This window comes from Dromaius novaehollandiae, chromosome 1, assembly GCF_036370855.1.
Source record: "Dromaius novaehollandiae isolate bDroNov1 chromosome 1, bDroNov1.hap1, whole genome shotgun sequence".
NCBI lineage: Eukaryota > Metazoa > Chordata > Aves > Casuariiformes > Dromaiidae > Dromaius > Dromaius novaehollandiae.
The window spans coordinates 197551495-197572615 of NC_088098.1; the positions used below are offsets into that span (position 1 = coordinate 197551495).

General features: G+C 46.1%; 2 protein-coding genes across 4 annotated transcripts in view; both read right to left on the minus strand.

Moving 5' to 3' along the window:
* Positions 1-834: 834 nt before the first annotated feature.
* On the minus strand, positions 835-6547 carry SHISA2 (shisa family member 2). Its single transcript, XM_064504997.1, has 2 exons — positions 5828-6547; positions 835-3972 (listed from the first exon to the last, which is right to left on the minus strand). The coding sequence occupies exons 1-2, from the start codon at positions 6129-6131 to the stop codon at positions 3419-3421; spliced, it is 858 nt and encodes a 285-aa protein (XP_064361067.1). The 5' UTR covers positions 6132-6547; the 3' UTR covers positions 835-3418.
* Positions 6548-17298: 10751 nt separating this feature from the next.
* The window catches only part of NUP58 (nucleoporin 58), a 38349-nt gene continuing 34526 nt past the window's right edge, over positions 17299-21121 (minus strand). For all 3 annotated transcript variants that reach the window (XM_064504998.1, XM_026108876.2, XM_026108875.2), the window contains exon 16: positions 17299-19394. In XM_064504998.1, the coding sequence (XP_064361068.1) occupies positions 19225-19394 (170 nt within the window). In that variant the 3' untranslated portion in view covers positions 17299-19224. The remainder of the gene's footprint in view (positions 19395-21121) is intronic.

The window sequence follows — 21121 nt, forward strand, 5'->3', positions numbered from 1 at the left end:
GCCGTCCCGGGCAGCAAGCGGAGCAGGAGAAAACCTACCCCTCCTCATAACCACCAAGGAAAATAAAATCTCTGCATAATACCACAGGAAAAGTCTTGACACAAGACTATTGGCCTCTCAAAGGTTTATAGGGCAGCAGGTCTCATGCTGACCTGCAAGTCCCCTCTCCACCAGCTGCTTGAAACACCCCACCACTGCTTCAGCCTTTTGCCTCCATGGAAAGCCAAGAAACCATTGCATTTGCACATGCACTAAGACCAACCAGCACTACATTTTCCTAGACTGCTTGTTTCTATGTCTGAGTCACAAACACATAGAGCTGATGAGGACCAATTTCCCATTCATGCCTTTTTTTATCCCCCAGCGCTCCCCTGCCCTCACCCTGCTCCCCCCAGGGAAAAATGCCCTTGGGTCGCTCACACAGATTCCCCAGGCACAGCGAAACCACAGCCCAGCACAGACAGGACCACTCACGGAAGAGACAATTTTTCCCTGAAGCCAAAAAACCCCAAATTTGTGTTCCAGTTGCTACAAATTCATGGCCAGCAGCAGTTCTCCCTGCTGCACCGCAAGCAGCATCGGCCAAACGCCCCCAACATCATCAAGCAGCTCCGCGTTGAGGCTCCCTGTCCGGCCGAAGCAGCTATCGTGGGCTTTAATCCCAAAGGTATCGCTGGCTCAGGAGGCTCCAGATCCACATTTAAAAATGCTAACTTTGCTTTTTGCCAGTCTGCAGGACTTGGGTAGTCAGGTTCGCTCTTGCGCAGCAACATCCCTATGCTTAACAGAGCAAAGTAAGGCACCAACTGAAAAAAATTACTGTGACAGAGCAAATCGAAAAAAAGTCACACCATAAAGTATTTATTAAGAAACAAAGGGGGCTTTTTTTCTTCATTTGTAAGAAACACTTTAAAATCAAGTGCCCTTTCAGAGATTTACAGGCTATATCAAATGTTAACATTGGTTTTACATTATTATACATGACATACAAAAACACCACATCTCACAAACTTTCTTTTATTACAACTCAGGTTTCTTTTCCTTCAATTGTAAATCAATTTCTACAGACTTAAATTTAACTTATTCATATTTAAACAAGTAAACAATATACAAAGAGATTCACCTGAATTTTGCAAGTCAGAGCAGGTGTCCTTATCAGGGCATGTGCAATGAAAGCAGTGCGTTCTTGCAGAAAGAGAGCGGACTTCATTCACAGCTGGAAAGCTGACAGCCTCTATGGGCTTGTCTTCTGGCAAAGAAACAGCAGGCATTTGGGGCTGAGCACCTCCAAATCCTGTCAAAAACACCAGCAAACAGAGGCCTCCAGGCCCCCATTTTTAACACAAAACTCAGCTTTACGGGGTCAGAATAACTGAGCTGGTTCAGTTCCACTTTCAAATGCAATTTAAGCACTTAGATACCTAAATCTCCATGAGACCTGGGCATGTATTAAGTCCTTCAAGAGCATGGGAGCACCCAATTCTGATACACCTACAGAACTTTAATACCCCACTAGGCGCCTAGCTGTATCATCAGGCATTTAACTAATTCAAACTATCTAGCCCTCAGCCCCTGTAACACAGAGCAGGCCAGTAACTAAATACTTCCCGCAAGCTGTCTTGCTGCTTTGCAGAAGATGCCTAGCATGTCTGGAGATCAAGACCAGTTTTTTTCCCAGCCAAACATAAGCCAATCTTTCTGTAAAGGTCAAACATACTGAATGGTGAGATGGCAGCCAATAACAGCAGATCTGGTGTAAATTACCTATTCATTTCCCTATTTCAGTGGTCAAAAAATTTCTTCCTTCTGTAAACTGCTTGCTTGTGTGTGGCATGTTTACAAGCAAACCATTAGACCTGGCAAAGATTCCACAAGTATGTGTAATTTTAAAACAAACATACAAAAAAAAAGTAGTATCACAGTTATTGCTACATACTGATACAGTATCAGACAATAAAAAGACCAAATGGACTGAAATGCAGAGAGGAAATTTTTTTTTAAAGGACAGAAACAGGCTTAGAGACTGTTAGGTTTGTTTAGAAAAAGGTCTGGGGTGATATATTACAAACAGCACAGTCTGATTATTTTCAGTTCACTGTTGTCTCTCTAAGCTCAAGAGACACTTTTCCCCAAATAAAGCAAAACAAATGGAGCCAGCAGCTGTAGTGCAAAGTCACTCTCTGCAACACGCCACGTGCTCGCGACTCAGCACCGTGCAGAAACACCGCATCTGGGGAACAACTGCGCAAAACAAAAAGTTCTAAGAAGGTTAATTCTTTGGTTGGGCCTGTTTTGTTATTCTCACTGCAGATTTTTTTTAAAAGTTAAGTCTCTTGACCTCAAGGAAAAAAAAATGGTAAGGATATAAAATCTCCGCAAGCCCCTCCAAGTTCAACACGAGGCGGCGTTTTCTTCCCACTACAACTGCCCTGTGGGATCGGGGTTGGGAACCCAAAACAGGCCTGCAGAGGAACAAATCCCATTTTCCTATGGTCAGACTCAATTACAAACCAGTAGTGAGGTCTGGGTCTAACACGTTTGCGCATATGCACACAAGTTTACTATTTCATGGGAAATGGGGTTAAATTAAGCATATTTGAAGTCACTATATCTGAGTCAAAAGTTCTGCTGAATGCCAACAAGAGCAAGTACCTCGTACCCTGTTTTTATCAAAAAGTTCACAAAGTCTGTGCAAACCACTACTAGTTCCTGATCTTGAGGCAAAAATCGAATCAAGAAGGGTTTCAAGTGCACCAAAAGTAGAGCTGAATGATTCACACTCTGCCAATTCCTACATGAATACAAGGGACAAGGAAAGTCGTTCTTTGCAAGGCTAAGCATAACGTAGCGTTTCACCCCGAACCTAAGGGGCCTAAGAAACCATGGGCGTCGATACCGAGAACCTAGCGTACAACGATTGCGCTGCTTCGTTTTCGGCTGTGATTGTCTGCAAAGCAATGTGAAATGTCATTAAGGAACTGGAAGAGGAGAAGAGAAGAGAGGTTTCTTAAGTACTGCGGTCTCGTACCGTGTAACAAAACTCTTTCTACAGATTAATTAGGCAAATGCTTCTGACCATGTCACACCTGAAAGGCACTTAATGGCTCCGGCATTTCTCTCACACACACAGTTATCTGAAATGCACATGCATTTTCAGCATAATCCTTGGCCACTGTAAATCATGCACTGGAATGAAAGCGTATCTGGAAATGTTAATTCAGAGATATCATCCTACAGTTTCTGGCAGCGGACCCCGAAGAAAATAAATGGTTTATAAACACTGTCTGACATGCATGAGCCTTTCAAAATTATTTACAAGCGACGTCCTGGGAGCTCCGTTCCAAGGAAGTACGTCTCCTCCGCTCAGCTCGGATATGCGGATCTGCGGGGTGGGGAGGGGGCAGGCAGGCCTTCGAAGCTACACAGTCACAGCTGGGTACATCTTCTGCTCGCCGCCGGCGTGCGGGTAGGGGGACTGGATCTGCCGGTAGCCGCTCTGCAAACCATCCAGGAACGGGGGCACGGGCGTCAGGGGCACGGCGTCGTGCTGGACTGCGTAGCCCACGTAGGGCGGGTGCAGGTACTGCCCCTGGTGCGGCACGATCTGGGTGGCCTGCTGGCAGTTGAGCACCGAGAAGTTGGTGGGCATGTTGACGTACACGTTGTTCATGGTCCCCTCCGGCAAGCAGCAGTTGGTCTGCGACCTGGTGGGGGGCGCCCGGGCCCCCGAGTTGGCGCTGGAGCTGGAGCTGGCGGCGGTGCTCGACTGGCGGGAGGAGGAGCCGCGGGAGGTGCTGGCGCTGGGGATCATGGGGATGGTCTCCATGAGGCGGCTGCCCCCCGGCGCGCGGCTCTGCTGCGGCTCCTGCTTGGGCCGCAGGCACCGGCAGCAGCACGCCGCCACCAGCGACCCCAGGATGATGAAGGCGACGAAGACGGAGCCGACGATCAGGAACGGCACGTAGATGGGCACTGCAACGGGAAAGACGGCGTTGGCGGCGGGCGCCGAGGACCGACCCGCGGGCGAGGGTCCCACGGGGGACGCTCAAGCTGCACGTTCGGCCGAGCGCTTTACACCCCGAGGACGGAGGGGGCTGCGAAAACCCACAGCCGAAGTTCCCGAAGCGTCTTAAAAGTTATCAGTGGTCACCAAGGCTCACGCTGACACCCGCGCCGGGGAGGGCCCGAAGCTGGGACCAAGCCAGGGGGTGCAGAGCGGTCGAAGCCCGGCACCCGCATCCCCCCACCGGGGCGAGGGCCCCGCGCCCCAGAGCTGCGCGTGGGGCAGCAGCTGTGCCCAGGAAGGGAGCACGGGGCCAGCAGCAGAAAGCATTGGCGACAGCGAACCGTGGGTTTGGGAAAATAACCAGGCAGACAGTGAGTGCAGCCCCTCGGTGGATCTGGGCCCCAGTTACTCTGAGCTCCAAGGGGGAGGAAAAAAAAGAGGTGTTTTCTCTGCCCCGGTCAGAAATGCGTGAGGATATTTCCAGGAATAACGAGGGGAAAGTGCCGCCCTTCGGCTCTTCTGACCGCGCGAGACAACACCCCTGGGCTCAATCATTTCCATTTAAACCCAACAGCCTTGAGACTCGAAAAGTGCTGCAAACCTTCGCGTGATGCCACCCGCCCGCAGCAGGACCACTGGGACACTGGGTGCATGGCTGCACCTCCCATGAGGCAGCGAGCGCCAGCACCAAGCGCGGCCGCTGCCCAGGCGTGCAGAGCAGCGGATAGAGCTGCAATTAGTTATTAAGCTAAGCACCTTGTTCCAGGAGTTGCAATCGGGGGCTAGATGTCCGCCAAAACCAGGATGCACAACTTATTTAAGTGCCTTGGTTACTGAGCAGGCGGCCACTTCCCCCCACACGCTTCTTCTGTAATTTCAGCAGCCTTTAGGCAACAGTGTTTGCAAAAAATTGTGTTTACCGCTGCACTTGGCAATACAGCCGCGCTTTGGCAGGTGCACGCACTTGCTACAGACTGTAACACAAGTTTTGCAAGAGTAAATCTGCCCTAATTATAACATCACTTCAGGCTACTCCAAGCGTGCAGCGTGTGTGGATGGCAGCAAACGCGCTGCAAAGCCACCGAGGCTTTTTTTAAACAGCAGCAGAAAGACTCAGGTTTATCCTTGAAATTCAATCTTGTAAAAAACAGTCTTAAGCGGCCGTGCCTGCGCTTGAAGAAAGTGTACAATTAGAGCGGGGACCGGCGGGAAGTCTTTTTTTTTTTTTTTTTTTTTTTTCTTCCCTCGCACCGGTTGTTTCTTTTTTTCCTTCCTTTTCTAATTGGCAGTGAAAACCAGGCTGGGGCAGCAATTACGGGCAGCGGCACCGCCGCGCGTCTGAGGCCGCTTCTTCGCGGCTCCGGGGAAGGGGGCGGCAGCGACTTTCAGAGGGCGCCGGGTCGGACTCGCAGCAGCGACAGGACAAAACCGGAGCCAGGGCGGGTCTCCCCGTTTGCGCGGCCCCTCGGCCGGGCCCCAGAACCGGAGCGCACCTGTGTCGGTTCCGTCCACCGGGGGGGCTTAGCCGTAACGGAGAGGGGCCGGTGGCTCGGCGGCCCCGCAGCAGCGCCGCGTTTCGGCCCGTCCCAGGCAGGTTTGGGGGTTTTAAAAGAAAAGTTTGCCGCAAACCCGCCGCGGCTTCCCGGGGGCCGCCAGCGCGGGGTCCCGCCGCCGCGGGCGCTGCTCGGGCCGGGCAGCGGCTGCGCAGGGCGGGGGCGCCCCGTCGGGGAAGGGACCGGCGCCGGGACCGCGGCCGCCCTCGCGCGGGCCCCGGCGCCGGGAGGCTCCGACCGCGGGGCGCCGGGGCCGCCGCCGCCTCACCTGCCGCGCCGTCGGGGCCGTCCTTGCCGGGCCGGCCCTGCTCGCCGCCGCCGAGCCGCCGGTCGTTGTCGCAGGCGCCCTGGTCGAGGCGCGCCTCGGCGCTGGAGCAGCAGTAGCGCAGGGCGCAGCTCCCGCAGCAGATGGTGGCGTCGCCGCCGTCGAAGCGCTCGGGGCACTGGAAGCCGTCGCGCCAGCCGCCCTGCCCGTCCAGCCAGCCGTGGCAGTACTCGCCGCTGGCGCCGGCGCCCGCCGGCAGCAGCCAGCCCAGCGCCGCCAGCAGCAGCGAGCACCGCCCGCCCCACATGGCGCCGCCGAGGGGGCCGCGGCGGCCGTCAGAGCCCCCCCGGGCCGGGGCAGCGCCGCCCGGCCCCCCGGGGCTCGCAGCCGCGCCGCAGCTCCCGGCGCCGCATGCCCGGGCCTGGCTCGCGGGTGCGGGGCGGCCCGCGCCGGGGGCCGCTGCTACTCGCTGCCCGCCGCCCCCCGCAGCGCCGCGACGGCCCGGCCCCCGCGCCGCGCCGCCCCCATGGGCGAAGTCATGCGGCGCCGGCTGCAACGCGCCCCTGCTGCTGCCGCCGCCGCCGCCGCCGCCGGTGTCCCTCCGCCCGCCCGCCCGTCCAGGGGGCGCACAGCAGCCGCCGCCGCCGCCCCGGTGCGCCCCGTCCGGCGCCGCCGCCCGGCAGAGCCAGCCACCGCCGCGCCCCGCCTCTTATGGGCACCGGAGCCGCCGCCGCGCATGCGCGCGCCCCGCCCCGCCCCGCCCCGACGGGGGGGCCGCCGCCGCCGCCGCTGCCGGGCGACCTCCCGCGTCCCGGCCCGGCCCGGCCCGGCCCGGCTGGCGGCAGCGCGGGGATCGGTGCCCCCGCCCCGCTCGCAAAACCCACCGCTCCCAGCCTGCCCGAACGGGACCCGCCGCCGCGCCGCCCCCGCGTGCAGCTGGTGCCGGGCCCTGGCTGAACCTTAGAGCATCCACTAAGCTGCTATAACACTTCCCCCACCCCAAAGCAATATATATATCGTGTATGTGATCTTAAACATCTATAGCTGGGCCGTGCTTCTGCTCTGCCTCCCAGCCCGCACCTCTGCTGCCGCCGCTGCTGCTGTGGACGCGCTCGCTGTCCACGCTTTCCCGCTTCGCAAAAGACAGGCAGCGCGGAGGCGGCTGCAGAGCCGCTCGGTCAAGCGCCTCAGAGTTGCTAAAGCAGCAAGGAACGGCTCTCCCTGAAGTTGCTGCTTTCTTCCTCACGCTGGCTGGCGCCGCACCAGGCGGGACTTCTGCCTGCGAGGCACCAGCACAGGCAAAAGCGCTGCTTTTAGTGAAGAGACAGAAAAAGGCAGCTTGAGGACTGTCCCTGGTTTTGAGTGCTGCCTGCTGCTAGGCTGGTTCACTGCAATGAAGATAATTGCAAAATTATACCTCTCTGAGTCTTTCAAGCTTTTCTTCTTTTTTTCCAATTAAATTATCATCTTTAACTAATAACATACTAGTTTTACACTTTCCCTTTTTTCTCTCTCTTTTGTTCTCCCTCCTTCCAGCCTTGGCCAGCCGCAGGCTCTCGCAGGGGTATTAATTACCCTACACCCGCGCGTTGTGGTCAAACTACAGCGCAGGTAACTGCATTTGCCCCCTCGGCTGCCTTGCCGCCTGCGGTGACTTGTTCCCCAGCCACGTCCCTTTGCCCCGCTCGGTGGCCGGGGCCGTGGGGCAGCACTGCACCGGCGGGGCGTCGAGGCGGCTCCCGCGCACCAGGGCTCGGCCGCTGGCCGCTACGGCCTTCCCTGGGGCGAGGTGAAGGGGGGCAGCGCAGCGGGGCAGCTGCACGCGAAGGACCGGGCACAGACGGGTGTTGGAGATGCCCCGTCTCCAATTGGCTTAGCAGCTCTCCCAAGCTCGCCGCTTCCACGTTTCCAGCCCGGTGCTTTGGACGCGGTCGGCCCAGGTCCCGCGCTCCCATGATGGCTTCGAGCTTGAGGCACAGCGAGGGAAGGGGCACCGGCCTGAGGAGGGTTCGCGTGAGCCCCCCCCAGCAGCGTCCGATGGCCCAGAGAGAGAGGAAGGCGCCTGCCCAGTGCCTTAATTCATTGCACATCTCTCTCCAATACCCTTTTCTTTAAATCTGGGTTGACCTTGTGTGTTTGTACTAGGAAAAGCAGCTTCTCGATTCTTGCGTAGGTGACAAAATACTTCCCCAGCCCTATCCCTCGAGGGGTTGGCCCCACTGGTTCTCAGCAAGGTGATCTTTTCAAGTAGCAAAACCAGAGTATTAGCAGACACTCCATTTTTTACCTAGCTCCCCAGCCCATATACGTTCTCAGTAAACAGCCTTGCTCACAACCACAGAATGAACGCGGGATCCCTTGCACAGATTGCCTATAAAAGGTACCTCACATATTCAAGCTCAGACTTTGCCTTGGCTTGTCTCTCTAAGGCCAGGGACCACAGTGCTCATTTTCCTCATTATGCTTGTGTAAAACTTAAAACAGTTGTTAATTCTGCAGCACTTCACAGAGTGCTTTACAATTTAGTAATACAGACTAATTAGCAAAGAATTGTCATCTAGGTGCTGTTTCAAGTTGATCAGGTATCTGTACGCTTAAAAGTTTAACGCACTTCTGTAAAAGAAGTGTGAAAACACAAGAGTGATTTAACAGTGATTCTCACTCTTCAACTTTTTAATTTACTTGCATGTCTAGCAATTTCATAACATTAACTCTATTTCCATGCAAGCTAAATCCACTATTAAGACCCCAAATCCTGCAAGACACTGAGCCCATTGGTTCCCGTCAAGCTCAGCATCTCTTAGCTTTTAGATGCAGTTGAAACATCATAAATGAGTTAGAGTGAACAAAGATTTTAAAAGGCCAGAAATATTCAATACCAATCATGTAATCTAAAAGTCTTAATAGTTACCTATTTCAACTTTATCTACTTTTTCTAAAAATCTCCAGACTTTTACTACCAGTTATAGTACTCTGTGGCCTTTGGCTCAGCAAAAATTTTCTTGAGACAGAAGCAGGATTGCAAGAAAACAAGTAAAAAAAATTATTTTGCATTCATTTAAAGAACTCAGATCCTTTCCTTAAACAGTTCTGTTTCCTGAAAGGTCTTTTCCCTTGAACCAGGGAAAATAAGAAGTGTTAAGATTGCTTCTGTTAGCCGTTGGAAGATGATAAAGAGAAAATGCATTTTCCGTCTTGGTTTTACCATTCTACGCTGCAAACCGCAGCAGCCGGGAGCCTCTGCAGCAGTTTAGGGGCTGGTGCCTTTACAGCAAACCCTACAGCTTTTATGGGACGTCAGAAGCAGCGTTCAGCTGTGGCACTACCTGCACGTGAGCATCCTGCCGGCACACGTGTGTGCACAGGCAAGGAGCCGAGGCAACGGTCCCACACATGGGAATTTCTCAGAAGTACTTATGTGACTTCAGAGCACAAAATGCTTTGCTTTCCTAACTTGCTTAAGCTCTCAGAAGCCTCCTTGCAAATACGAGTGTTTCTACAAAAAAGAAAAAGAGGAAAAAAAAGACATAAAGAGAGAGAATACAAAAGTACGTGAGGTTTTTTTGTCCTTAGCAGCTCCTGCTCAACAGTGGAAAACCACGGGTACACCACAACAGCTTAATTTGCTGAACCAGGCACAGCGAGGCACCACAAACATTAGTCCAGGCTGGCTGCACCAGCCACTTACCGGGCAGGAAGAGAAGGGAAAAGTTAGAGGAAGCTGTAACAGTAATAAGTAGGAAACAACAAAAGCCCTTCAGTTCCCCTCTCACAGGTGTCCCAAGATGAAGCACAGGACCGTCACCCTCTTCTGCATCTCTATCCATTTGCCAGGATCCTTGTTTGAGGAAAGCCCCGTGCCACGACCCCCCGGGCTGCCCCAAGCTGCCGCACTTGCGTGCGTGGCTCCTGCTGATGGGGGTGTTTTGCTTTCCTTCTCCTATTTCCAGCCCCTGCAAATTACCACATTCCCTTGGCAGCAAAAGGGAGACAAAACTGGCAGCAAGCAGCTCCTAACGCGTTTTCCTTTTGACCCGTCGCAGATAAGCTTTAGACAGTTTATGTACGTTTTCTTCTCTTTTGGAATATTGTTTTGTTCCCAGTAGCCTAGCCAACAACAAGCAGATCTTATCCACTTGGGTACAAGCGAGATTACCCACTTCCTATTGCCCAGCACTAGACACCCTACAGGCACCTTTATGTGCCTTTCTCCTTATGTTTACCTAATGTTATCTACCACTACACATCACTACTTTTAAACAATTTTGCAGCCTCATCAGAAACCTTGAAAATCTGGATTCAGGAATTTGGTTCTTCAATTGCGGATGCAACATTGCAACAAATTGGGATTCTAGGTTAAAACTTGGAACCTGAAACCTCCTTTTCTTCTCCCAGGGGAAAGCCGTAATTAATCACCACATTATGACTGTTTAGCTCGCTCAGCATTTAAAAGCCAGGGCACATTTATCACAAGAGCTGGATGTTACTGCAGTTTGTATTTCATCAGCAGAAAATCCTCCTGCTGGTAATGCAAAACCATGGAATAAATTTAAATCCAAAAGCCAAGCCGAGTACATAGGGGTTTACTTATAGAAAAAATTTACTTTTTTTACTTGTAAGCAAACCATCTTGGCATCAGAAATCACTGTGTAACACACATTTCTTCTAGCAAAGTTGCTTCTCAGGTAGAGCCGTATTTCTCTGCTGATAAAACGATGCCTTGCTGCCCCCCTGTGCACTTAGTGGGAAGGGTAGGATTGTTAAAACACCAGAGCTACAGTTTTTGTACTGAGAACTGCTGTAATGAAGAGTGCAGTTCTTACTAACAGGTTATACTAACACCTCTGCCAGGAGGATAGTTACCAGAATGGATGAGCTTAAATGAGTAGAGTGTCCTTCTCTTCTACTACAGCACTGGTTATAAACCATCTTTTATGCCAGCATAACTGTACCTATGGAAGTACTACTTAAACACCACCAGTATATTTAGAAAGCCCAAACTGCTACCCATATTGTGGCATTATTGGAATAAGGTAGACTGTTTTTTTTATTCCTGCTTAGGGAACATATTTAATATCTACATTTTCAAATACACAGGTATTCATAACATAAAGGCTTGCTTTTACGGGCTCTTATTTCCTGGAAAATAATTAGAACAAGATGGTCCAAAGGGTCTCTCAGAAAAGTCAAAGGATTGTGAAAATAACCTAGAACAAGATGTGAAGGTAATGTGCTCCTCCTGGGCAGGGCTGTGAATCAGCAGTGGCTGCTCGGGGACCAGGCACATCCATACGCTAAGACCCGGCTTGTCCCATCAGCGCTCGCTGTCTCAGCACACACAACAGGGACACCAGAGCCGGCACCGCCTTATCACAGTCCGTGTGGACGCCTCCAGTATCGAGCGTCTGGCTCCGGAAGGCACCACTGGCTCCGAAAACCGAGTTAAGGACCAAAGGGAGTGAGGCGACCTGGCTGCAGTATCTCTAAGTGCTTAGGGACATCTCCCTCCAAATCCCTGAGGGGATGCCGCAACAAATGAAAGAGCGGACTTTCTCAGAAAACATCCCCCCCCCCTCCCCCCCGTTTTGACACTCAGCCCAGGGGCTTTTGGGAGTTATTTGGCTGTGATGAATAAAACTCTGCCATGGTGTTCTCTCTGGGGTCTTCACACACTGATTTTTGGAGCTCCCACCAACTGCAGACACCACAGGCTGCTGTTAGAGTGTGAGCGCTTGTATGCAAGGCTGATGTGCATGTCTTCAGACTGAAAGACATGCAGTTGTCTAATTGAATGATTATTTCTGCTATATCCAATCATCCCAGCCACTAGGAAGAAGAGGAAAGAATCTGAGCTCAGTGTTGTTGTTGTGGGTTTTTTTTTGTTTTTGTTTTTTTAATATTTCAGATGAAGAGAGAGGAAGAATTGCTTGTTACAGGACAAATCAATCTTTCCACAGCCTGCCCTCCCAGTGAGACTGGACAATTTGACAAGGTATCATTATTAGAAACTTTTTTTTTTTTTTAATTAAAATAAGTACATATAGCAACTTTTAATTTTTACACTGCAGTTTATGCTGAGATGAGCATAAAGCATGAACATTTTATCAAATATAGGTAGAGAACTGTAAGAATAGTTTCATACCAGAATTTTACTGTTGCTCACCTCATAATGCCATAGTAAAAAACAATTTTACACCAGCAAGGCACAAAATGTAAAACCGGTATCACTATACAGCAGTAGCCCAGTTTGCTGCCTGTGCAAGACGACTCACCAGCTCCAGTACAGAACAACATGGTTTTCCTCTTGGCATGGTTCAAGAGGGCTCACTACAGCTTAATTTGTGGTTTGGGGTTTTGTATGGGGATAAGTAGTGCAGATCAGCACAAGTAGTGACTTGGTGTGGAAAATTAACAACATGTGTAAGAACATTTACTAGATCAAATGATTTTCTTATATTGTTCACAAAACAAATAAAGACTTAATCTGCTCGCATCATTACTATTTTACATGACATCAATAACCAGATGAAATATGACTTACCTTAAAAATGGCAAAACCTAGCAATGTTTTTTTTTATTTTTCCCTCCTTTCTCCATTCTTGGTGTTGACTTTTAAAGATAAATCCATCATTCTGCAATGGTGCATGTTTTTTAACACTACTATTTCTGTCGCTGCTGGAATTCTATCACCATGCATCTGTCTGAGCCCGTGATCTTATCAAGCATTTCTTTTGCCTCAGTGCTTCTCAGCAGCGCTGTGGCAACGCCTAACAAACACTGTGTGCATGGCACCACGGCATAGCAACGAGTAACAGCTACACTGGCTACTGCAGCACTGGAAATAGTGTGGGGAGAGGTGACGAAGAAGTTGACACTTCTCAAATAGAAAGTGCCAAATTACTCGGGAAAGCATTTCTAGCTAAACAGTCTTACAAACAGAAGTTTAAATAAATATAAGTTAATAGAAAGGCAATTGCATTAGATCCTACACCTTTGGTATAGTAATTCTTGCTCTGCACAGGGCAATTTGTACTAGCTGTCACAGCCTCTCCAGCCACTTGTGCACATCTCAGACACACACAGGGAGCTGCTACTGGCACTGACAGAGCGTTACCACGCCTGAAGCCAGCACAAGCAATGTAAAACACCTTCCCTCTGTGCTTTCAGAGCAGACTTTCAGCAAGTTCAGCATCAGTTTCGCTTTGCTCCCTCTGAAGCAAGCAGGAGGTCTGCCCTTGGGGTGTGCCCGGCAGAGGCTTAGCTAAGGGCCAGAGTGGGTCTTACCTCCAGCAGCCAGACCAGCAGCAAGCCTGATGCCCCGGTAGGGTATGTGAGCACCTACCTCTTTGTTGAAAGCCATTCTCATGGTTTAAACCTTACAGTGCTATCACGGGGGTAAGCAATAGGCACGGTAAGAATAGTTTCAGTGGGCTCCTTTGGACAACCCCCAGTTTCCTTTGTCAGCAGCCAGAATAAGAGATGAAAAACAGACTTTACCCATTTGAAACCAATCTGGTATATACTGCCCAGACTCATTTACACAACATTAAAGCCGGCACGTTCCTTTTTGCTATTGCTTTAACCTGTTCATTTCGTCCAGCCTGAATGCCAGGTTCGAATCACCATAGCTGCCTGCTGCATTGGTGTTAAGTGTAAAGAAAGCAACCTGCGGGGAAGCCGTGCCATGCAGTTGCACACAAGAATAACAGAGACACTCTGGTAAGATACAGGTATTTTCACCATCACTCCATTGCCCATCTCCAGCAGAGAGGTAGGTACCTGATGCCACTTGCCGATCACTGCAGCAGTGCTGTCCTCAATGCTGCTGCACCTGTATAGCATATGGGCCCATCATAATAGCATACATGCCATGCTTTTTTTGAGGAAAAAAAAAAAAAAAATCGACTGTTTAGGTAAGGACTCCTTTATCACATGTACCTCATCTTATTCTGCATAGAACAGCAGCATAAGTGTTTATGCCCAAGAGTTGGATTCCTTTATATGCATGCTGACAAAGAAATAAAGCTGGTCCAAATAGGCAAGAAATCCTGTCAGTGTTAATGACAATTACAGGTTTTCAGCAGTTTTTCAGCTTCTACTTAGGTGCCTAACTACAGAGTTGGGCTAGCTTTTGCTACCAAACTGTACATAATTTGTGCAGTATTTTTTCCAAAGTTCCACCCAACTCAAAGTCTATTCAAGCTGTGCTGTTATTTTTTTTCCTCCTATGAGAACTTACCTAGTTCTTCTCAAGAGTATGCAACATTTTTCAGAATTGTTTCATATAATAGATATTTGATTTTAAATATTTGTCAAGTCTGTTTCTTTTTTTTTTTTTTTTTAAACTATTAAGACACCATATTTGATCAAAACCTGATCATCCTAGCTTGCTTCTGTGACAGGGATTAAAAAAAAAAAGGCAGAAGCATATCCTGGTTTCACAACATGCCACATTAAATACACATACCCAACAAGGAATTTCTTGCCTAGAAGATTTATGCCAGCCTCTAATCAGAAATGAATTTTGGAAGCAATTGCACTGCTTTCTAGGAAGCTGCTGTCCTTGTGCTGTCCAAGTATATGCCATACAGTGACACCTGGATTGAACAGAAAAAGAGGGAAATCCATCAGTCTAAGACCCTTGTCAAACGAACAAGAAAAACATCTTTTGCCTGTTCCGTCGTTGACCTATTCAGAACAGGAGTACATTATTTCCAGCTTTCCATGGAAGCACTCAATAGAATTGACCTGTTACCCTAGTAGAGATAGATCTATGCCCACACAGAACTAAAATCAACTCAAAAGCTTTCCTAGGAGTTTGCAGAAGCTTCTGAACTTAATCATAATCTGTTCATGGTAAGTCATGAAGCCTTACTCCTAAAAGGAAAAAACAAAAGCAAACCATTCTTTGGAAAAATACTAAAGTAACACCTAGCACACATTCACTTATCTCACTGTTGCTGTCCACAGCTGCAGTGATGGGCTATGAAGATTAAACTCCTAAGTGTAAAATGTTGTTTTTTGTTTTTTTTTTTTTTAGTAGTAAGCTCATAGCAACAGAATGAAATTGCTCAGAATGATTTTACAAATACTGGTATCAATCTATTAAAACCTTACTACCTTAGAAGAAGGTATAAGAAAATGTTAATGACCTGGACACAAAAGGTGACATCCTGCATGATGATGCCTCCAAGGGCTTTGCAGTGATGTTTTTGACAATATAAAACTGGCAGTCTCCCGCCACCTGGTGAAAACAATATTCTACTACAAAGCTACTGGAAATCTGATGAAAGTCCCTTAAAAAAAAGTTAGTTTCTCGTAAGTTTTTTGATTCTTCTGGTTACAGAGTTAGTTTGTAACATCTTTTTTGCTACAAGTAAAAGAAGTCATCTACCTAGAAAACGAAACTGCTATAATTTTGTTTGTACCTGCTGAACACAACACTCTACCAATACAAAGTTTGTATTACAAATTCAGTTGATTTGGGACTACACAAATACAACACTCCACTGTACTGTAAGATTTCACCATATTCAATGCTGAGTTCAGAAAAAATGATCCCAAAATGCATCAGAACAAGGTGCCCCATGCCCAGCAGTAAGTCTGGTGTTCACATCCCCTAACCTCTCCCCACACTTCTCCCCGCTCTCCACCTCCATCCTCTTCTTAAGCAACATACCTGACTCGTTAGGCAGGAGATGGCATGTTGCAGCTGGGCTGATGCTCTGCACACTGACAAAGTGAGCAAGTGCTGCCTCCCAGAAGAGTTGCAGGCATCAGGCTGGTCTCACTCCCCTCCCCAAGCCCAACTGCTGATTTTTATGAAAAGTTATACAGATCTGCTGCAGTGATACCTGTAACCATTCACCAATGTCTGGAGAAATTAGCCATGGGTGCAAAAATGTACTTCATGAGAAGTGAAAAGGGAAACAGCTAGACAGCAATTAGTCTATAAGGTGGGTAATAGATTGCTGGCAGCTTTTGTGCTTAGCAAGTTCTTTGTTCTTATAAACCTGAATAAAAGTTTCAGGAAAACAAACTGGTATAGCACACAGTGGATTTACACTCTGCAGTATCAACAAATTTTTCTATACAAATAGTTGCTCCCAATTCCTTGCTAAAAAACCTAGAAGTGGTGCATTTCATACCTTTCACTGAGACAGTCCACAGAGATGATAGAACCTGTAAACAGGTAAGAGCTAACATGATTGACCCTGGATTACTTCTACCATTAACGCATGAGAAGACAAAACAAAGAATTACCACTGTTGACAAGAGCCACTACACTGTATTCTGGAACTTTATTTTCATAAAATAATAGCAATTAGGCTTCAAAATACAGCCATGATATGAATATGCAGATGATAGGTATGGTTGGGTTTGGATTTAAAAGCCCTGTGGTGAGCAAGAGGCTTAAAACACTGTCCAACTCCCCCTTACTTCAGCATCCTCCCTCCCCATCTCTGAATGAGTGTGGTAGACTGTATAGCTATGCCAACTTGTCAGGAACACAGGCAAATAAAAGAGTGAAATAAGAAAGTTTTAAGATGCTGGACCAAGACAAAAGAGGCTCATGAAGCAAGCAATCTAGGACCTAACTATCATACCTCATTACATATACTGTAGTCAGACAGGGGAAAAATGGGTTACTTCTGGTAACAGAAAGAGGTCACGGAAAATAAGTTTAGACCACAGCAATACAGCACGGTCTTAACTAATAAGAGAACCACACCCTACCTATCTAGACATTCATTACAAAGTATGACTTCAATCCTCCTCTGGTACACTTACTTGCTAAAGAAAAAAGGCAAATAAACCAGAGTTGATTGATTTCACGGTGTTTACATACAGGTCAGCTTCTTTTTTTGATAATGTTAACACCTTGTGGAAAAATAAGTTGTTCCTTAAGGGCATTTGTATTCTGCAGGCTAATTATATTAAATGCTTTAACTTGAAAAAAATTGAAACAATGCATGTAAATCATGGCTAAATTAAACAAGATAATATTCCGAGAGCATAAGCTATTTCAAAACCCACTTTTTAAACACTTCAGTTTGTACACTCTAAGCACGTGACTGTTCTGTTATATATTATACTTTGCACTCAGGCTAACTCAGGCTAAATTAAGGAGATAACTGTTGCCTCAGTGCAAAAAGAAACAAAGTTTTGAAATTAACTTTCTGATGCACAACACTGACAAGACAACAAAAGCCATATTTACTGCTGTTACATTACAGCACGATCCACCTTTGTACAGTGTAATGATAAGAAATGACAGATAAAGCTACAATATCCTCCTCCCCCTGTCCCATGCAATCCAGAGATCAAAGCCCTAATTTCAGCAAGAATTTTACACTATTTTAGTAGAGACAATTTTACACTTCAGCCAGTATGTTTTTGCAGTGGCTCCATTTGGGGGTAATTAACATAGGAGAATTACAGCAGCGGGAAATGATCTTTCAAATAGGCAAATGTGTATTACAAGGATCACAGCATTAATTTTTTATTGTTTGCACAATGATAAGTTGCACATGTGGAAAAACAGTACACATTTAGAATTAGTTTCACAAATTAATACATTACAAGAAAGTCCAGTGGTTTAACATATTAACTATTAAAAAAGCATTAAAAATACAAACAGTAGGGTCTTGACTGCAGCCCAATGGAAGTTAAAAGAAAAAAAGGCTGAAATCAAAATAAACTGTGAACTTTTAATTTTCTTAGTCATAAAAAAACCCACACATATTCCTTCCTAAGAGAACGTTCACAAAGATGCAAAAACATACAAGTGTACAAAAAGTAAAGAATTCTGTGCTCAGTTTCCCTTACTTCTTACCAGATTAAGTGACCAAAATGCATATTTGTCAAAGGGCAATCATTGTTGAATGCAGACATCACTACTGGAACATCTAAAATGGTAGTAACAACACTAACAATAGAAAGCAACCGACTTGGTACTAGAAAAAAAGTTATGCACTATAACTGCTTTTAGAAAAGAAGGTACTTCTGTGAAAATGATTGTGAATATTCATTTGATGCATGTTCTATACAAAGCATCTTCTACATAAAATCAACACTCAGCTCAAATTCTATGTTCACACTCCAACTGGTATCTTTATTTGCAAAGATTCAACTGATCTATTATTTATCTCACATAAGGCAGCATTTCCCCAAGATGTTTTCCAGCTATCTCAAATGCACACTGAACTGAAAATGCAGCACAACAAGCTAAGATGTAGTAAGATTCATGCTCTACTGTCACAATAGCTTAACCTTCAAATTACATCATCTTCCTGTATTCTTTAGCAGTAACTTACTGTAGTATACCTCATATTAGGGGCTGATATGCAGCTGCTTTTAAGTCAATGCTAGTAGCACTGACTAGAAGCTAGTGAATCAGCTCTTGTTTTGTAACAGTTAACCGAGCTTTTCATTAGAATAGTATAGCCTATTTCCACCCCCCCCCCCCAAATTGCAGAGAAGCGCATCAAGCTTGACAGCTCTCTGCTTGCAAACAGATCTTGGGGGATCCTGAGCTTTCAGCTGAAATGCAGCAACACCCTGCTCTTAAGCAGAGGATAAAGACAAAAATCAAGCAGTTTAGGAATATTACTTGGGAAATGTCTGTGTCTGGCTGCTAAATGGATAAAGAAAAAGTGATGAGGGGAGAAGGAGGGCTACTAAGCACTATTTACCAAAGTTAATGACATAGTAAACATCGTATTTCAACTGGTCTTAAACAACAAGATGCAGTGATAACACAGCCTGGGACCCACTATTTGAAACTCCTAGGAACATCAAGATGCAGGACCACAGAACAACATGGAGAAAGTGAACACAAAGAAAAGGAGACCTGTCTATGGGGCAAGGTTTGCACATGTTTTTATTTTATACATTATATATATATACACATACATACACACACAGATGTGTGCACTGTACTGTATATATTTACATCCATATACACAAAACCACCCTGAAGTAGATTTAAAGGCCATATCCAAGAACAGAAGATATGAACTCTAGTATTTGTACTAGAATATATTCTATCTGTACAAAAACAAATATGCATATATTCATATGGTATAAAGCTTATTAACAAAAAATATTCTGCTACTAGCATTAGGTTAAATAGATGGTTTTACAAGGTTTTACAAGATTCTTTAATAATGCAGTATAGAACATTTCTAAAACTAGGGCCAAAAATAAAAATACATAAATGGGTATCTATTCACAGGAAAATAGCTGTTCAATATGATTACATTTCATATTTCAGACTAGGGAAAAGTAGCAAAATTTTTATAAATCTCATGGGATGCAATTTAATTAATGCATCAAATCTAGAAAAATAGACTTTACAGATGAACAAAGTTGATTCACTTCTCTCCCTAAAAAGGTGCCTATCTTTTCCCTCTCTTGTTGCCAGCTGGGGGTTTCTTCAGCTGAAGAAGTTGCCCTCCTGTCCCAAAGCCTGCAGATGCAGGATTAGAAACCCCAAACGTCAGGCCAGCCGATGCTGTGATGCCAGGATTGCTGAAGTTAAACCCAGATGTAGTCGAGCTGCCAAAGCCTTATGAGGAAGGGGAAAAAATATTTTAAAACAGGCATTATATCATGATTGCAAATTTGTTTTTCTTGGAGTTGTGAACATGGCCTACATTACTACTGATACTCATACTATTTTATACTCAAATGGATCCGCAACAGTGCGTCAGATTGCTAATGCACTTAGACTTGCTAAGGTAACTTGGATATATATTATAAACAACTACATCCTAGAGCACAGTTGTCTATTACACCATTACACTGCTATGACAGCAGCACCCAAAGGTCCCACTGAAACTGAAGCCCTATTACACAAGAAACAACTCTTCTCTCAAGCTAAATACACAATGCATAAGGAGGCTGGGAGGTAAAGGAGAAGGATAAGTAGCCTATGGCCCGCTCACTTCACCTCACAGCAGATTAAAGGCAAAGCTGAAAACAAAGCTCCCAGATTTGGGCCCTACTGACTAGACTACCTTTTCCTATCTTCATAAGGTAGGTAGCATAGACCACACCTTAAACGAGATAGACAATGCTCAAAAATCCTTGCCAAATTCTTGGTATTTGAAAAACACCCTTTACGACTTGAATCAAAAGACAAGACTGAAAACAAAGCTTTGGAAAAAAAATGAATAAATAGGTGAGTGAATTTTGATACTGTAAATCCTCTCCTGCTTTTTCTACAAATGTAAACAAAGAGAACTTTCCTTTGGTTCAGCTATAAAACAAATCAGATGAACAAGATCTGTCTGCAGTTTCCAGCAACTTTAACATCAACTCATTTTACTTTTTTTGTGAATTTGTATCAGTTATGCATATCCATCTGGAATAAGAGTTGAAACTATTAGAGAATGCTAGAAAATTTTCAGTTACTAGTTAATAAGAAGTTAACAGCTTTCATTTTGTTCTCTCAAGAAAAAAAATCATACAAAACACACAACATGCAGAAGTTAAAATTTCAACAAATAATTTCATACCAGTTGCACATGAAAACCTACAAATAATGAAAATGCTAAGAAAAAAGAGGACTGGTTCAAAAGCCAAAAAAACGGTATATTCTTAATAAGCTTTACTTAATATACATAGTTTCATCAGCTCTCAAGCAGAATAGCCAAACAGTTAAAACAGGGCTTTAGTCATATTGGTACCCTGAAGTCAGTGCTCTATAGTATCTTTAAAGCACAGAAATAAAAACCCAACTGAATGTCTCATCAGATTTTCAAAGTTGCTCACACAGGCCTAGTATTTTCTATTTCCTCACTCGTAACTGAAGCTTTAGATCAAGAACTATTATTTCAAAGCATAAGGTGAAACCTTCTTCTGCAACATCTGGATCTGAGTTACACAGCTGAATATGGACAGTTTATCCTGATGTCAGTAAAATCTCCCATTATCTACATTACAATAACTGCAGTTCTTCAACATGCAGCTGCCTGTGCAGAACTCACTGCCCTTGTAGTAAGTGTGCTGATGTAGAATACAAGTAACTAGTAGCACTGTTCACCTGAGCCTAATTTGTCTCTCATCCTAGGAAATAGAGGGTGAAGCAAATGCAACTATTCCTCCATTTCCTTGTTAACTCAGAATCCCAAGTAAGATTTTAGAAGAATAAACCTGCTGTCCTTCTGGAAGTCTCATGAAGGAAGAAAGTTCTTAATAACCAAAGTTCTATTTGATAAGTTAATTTCAAGTACGTGTTTAAGATAACAGATAAGTATATTGTCTCCTATGGAATATATCATGGATGTCATT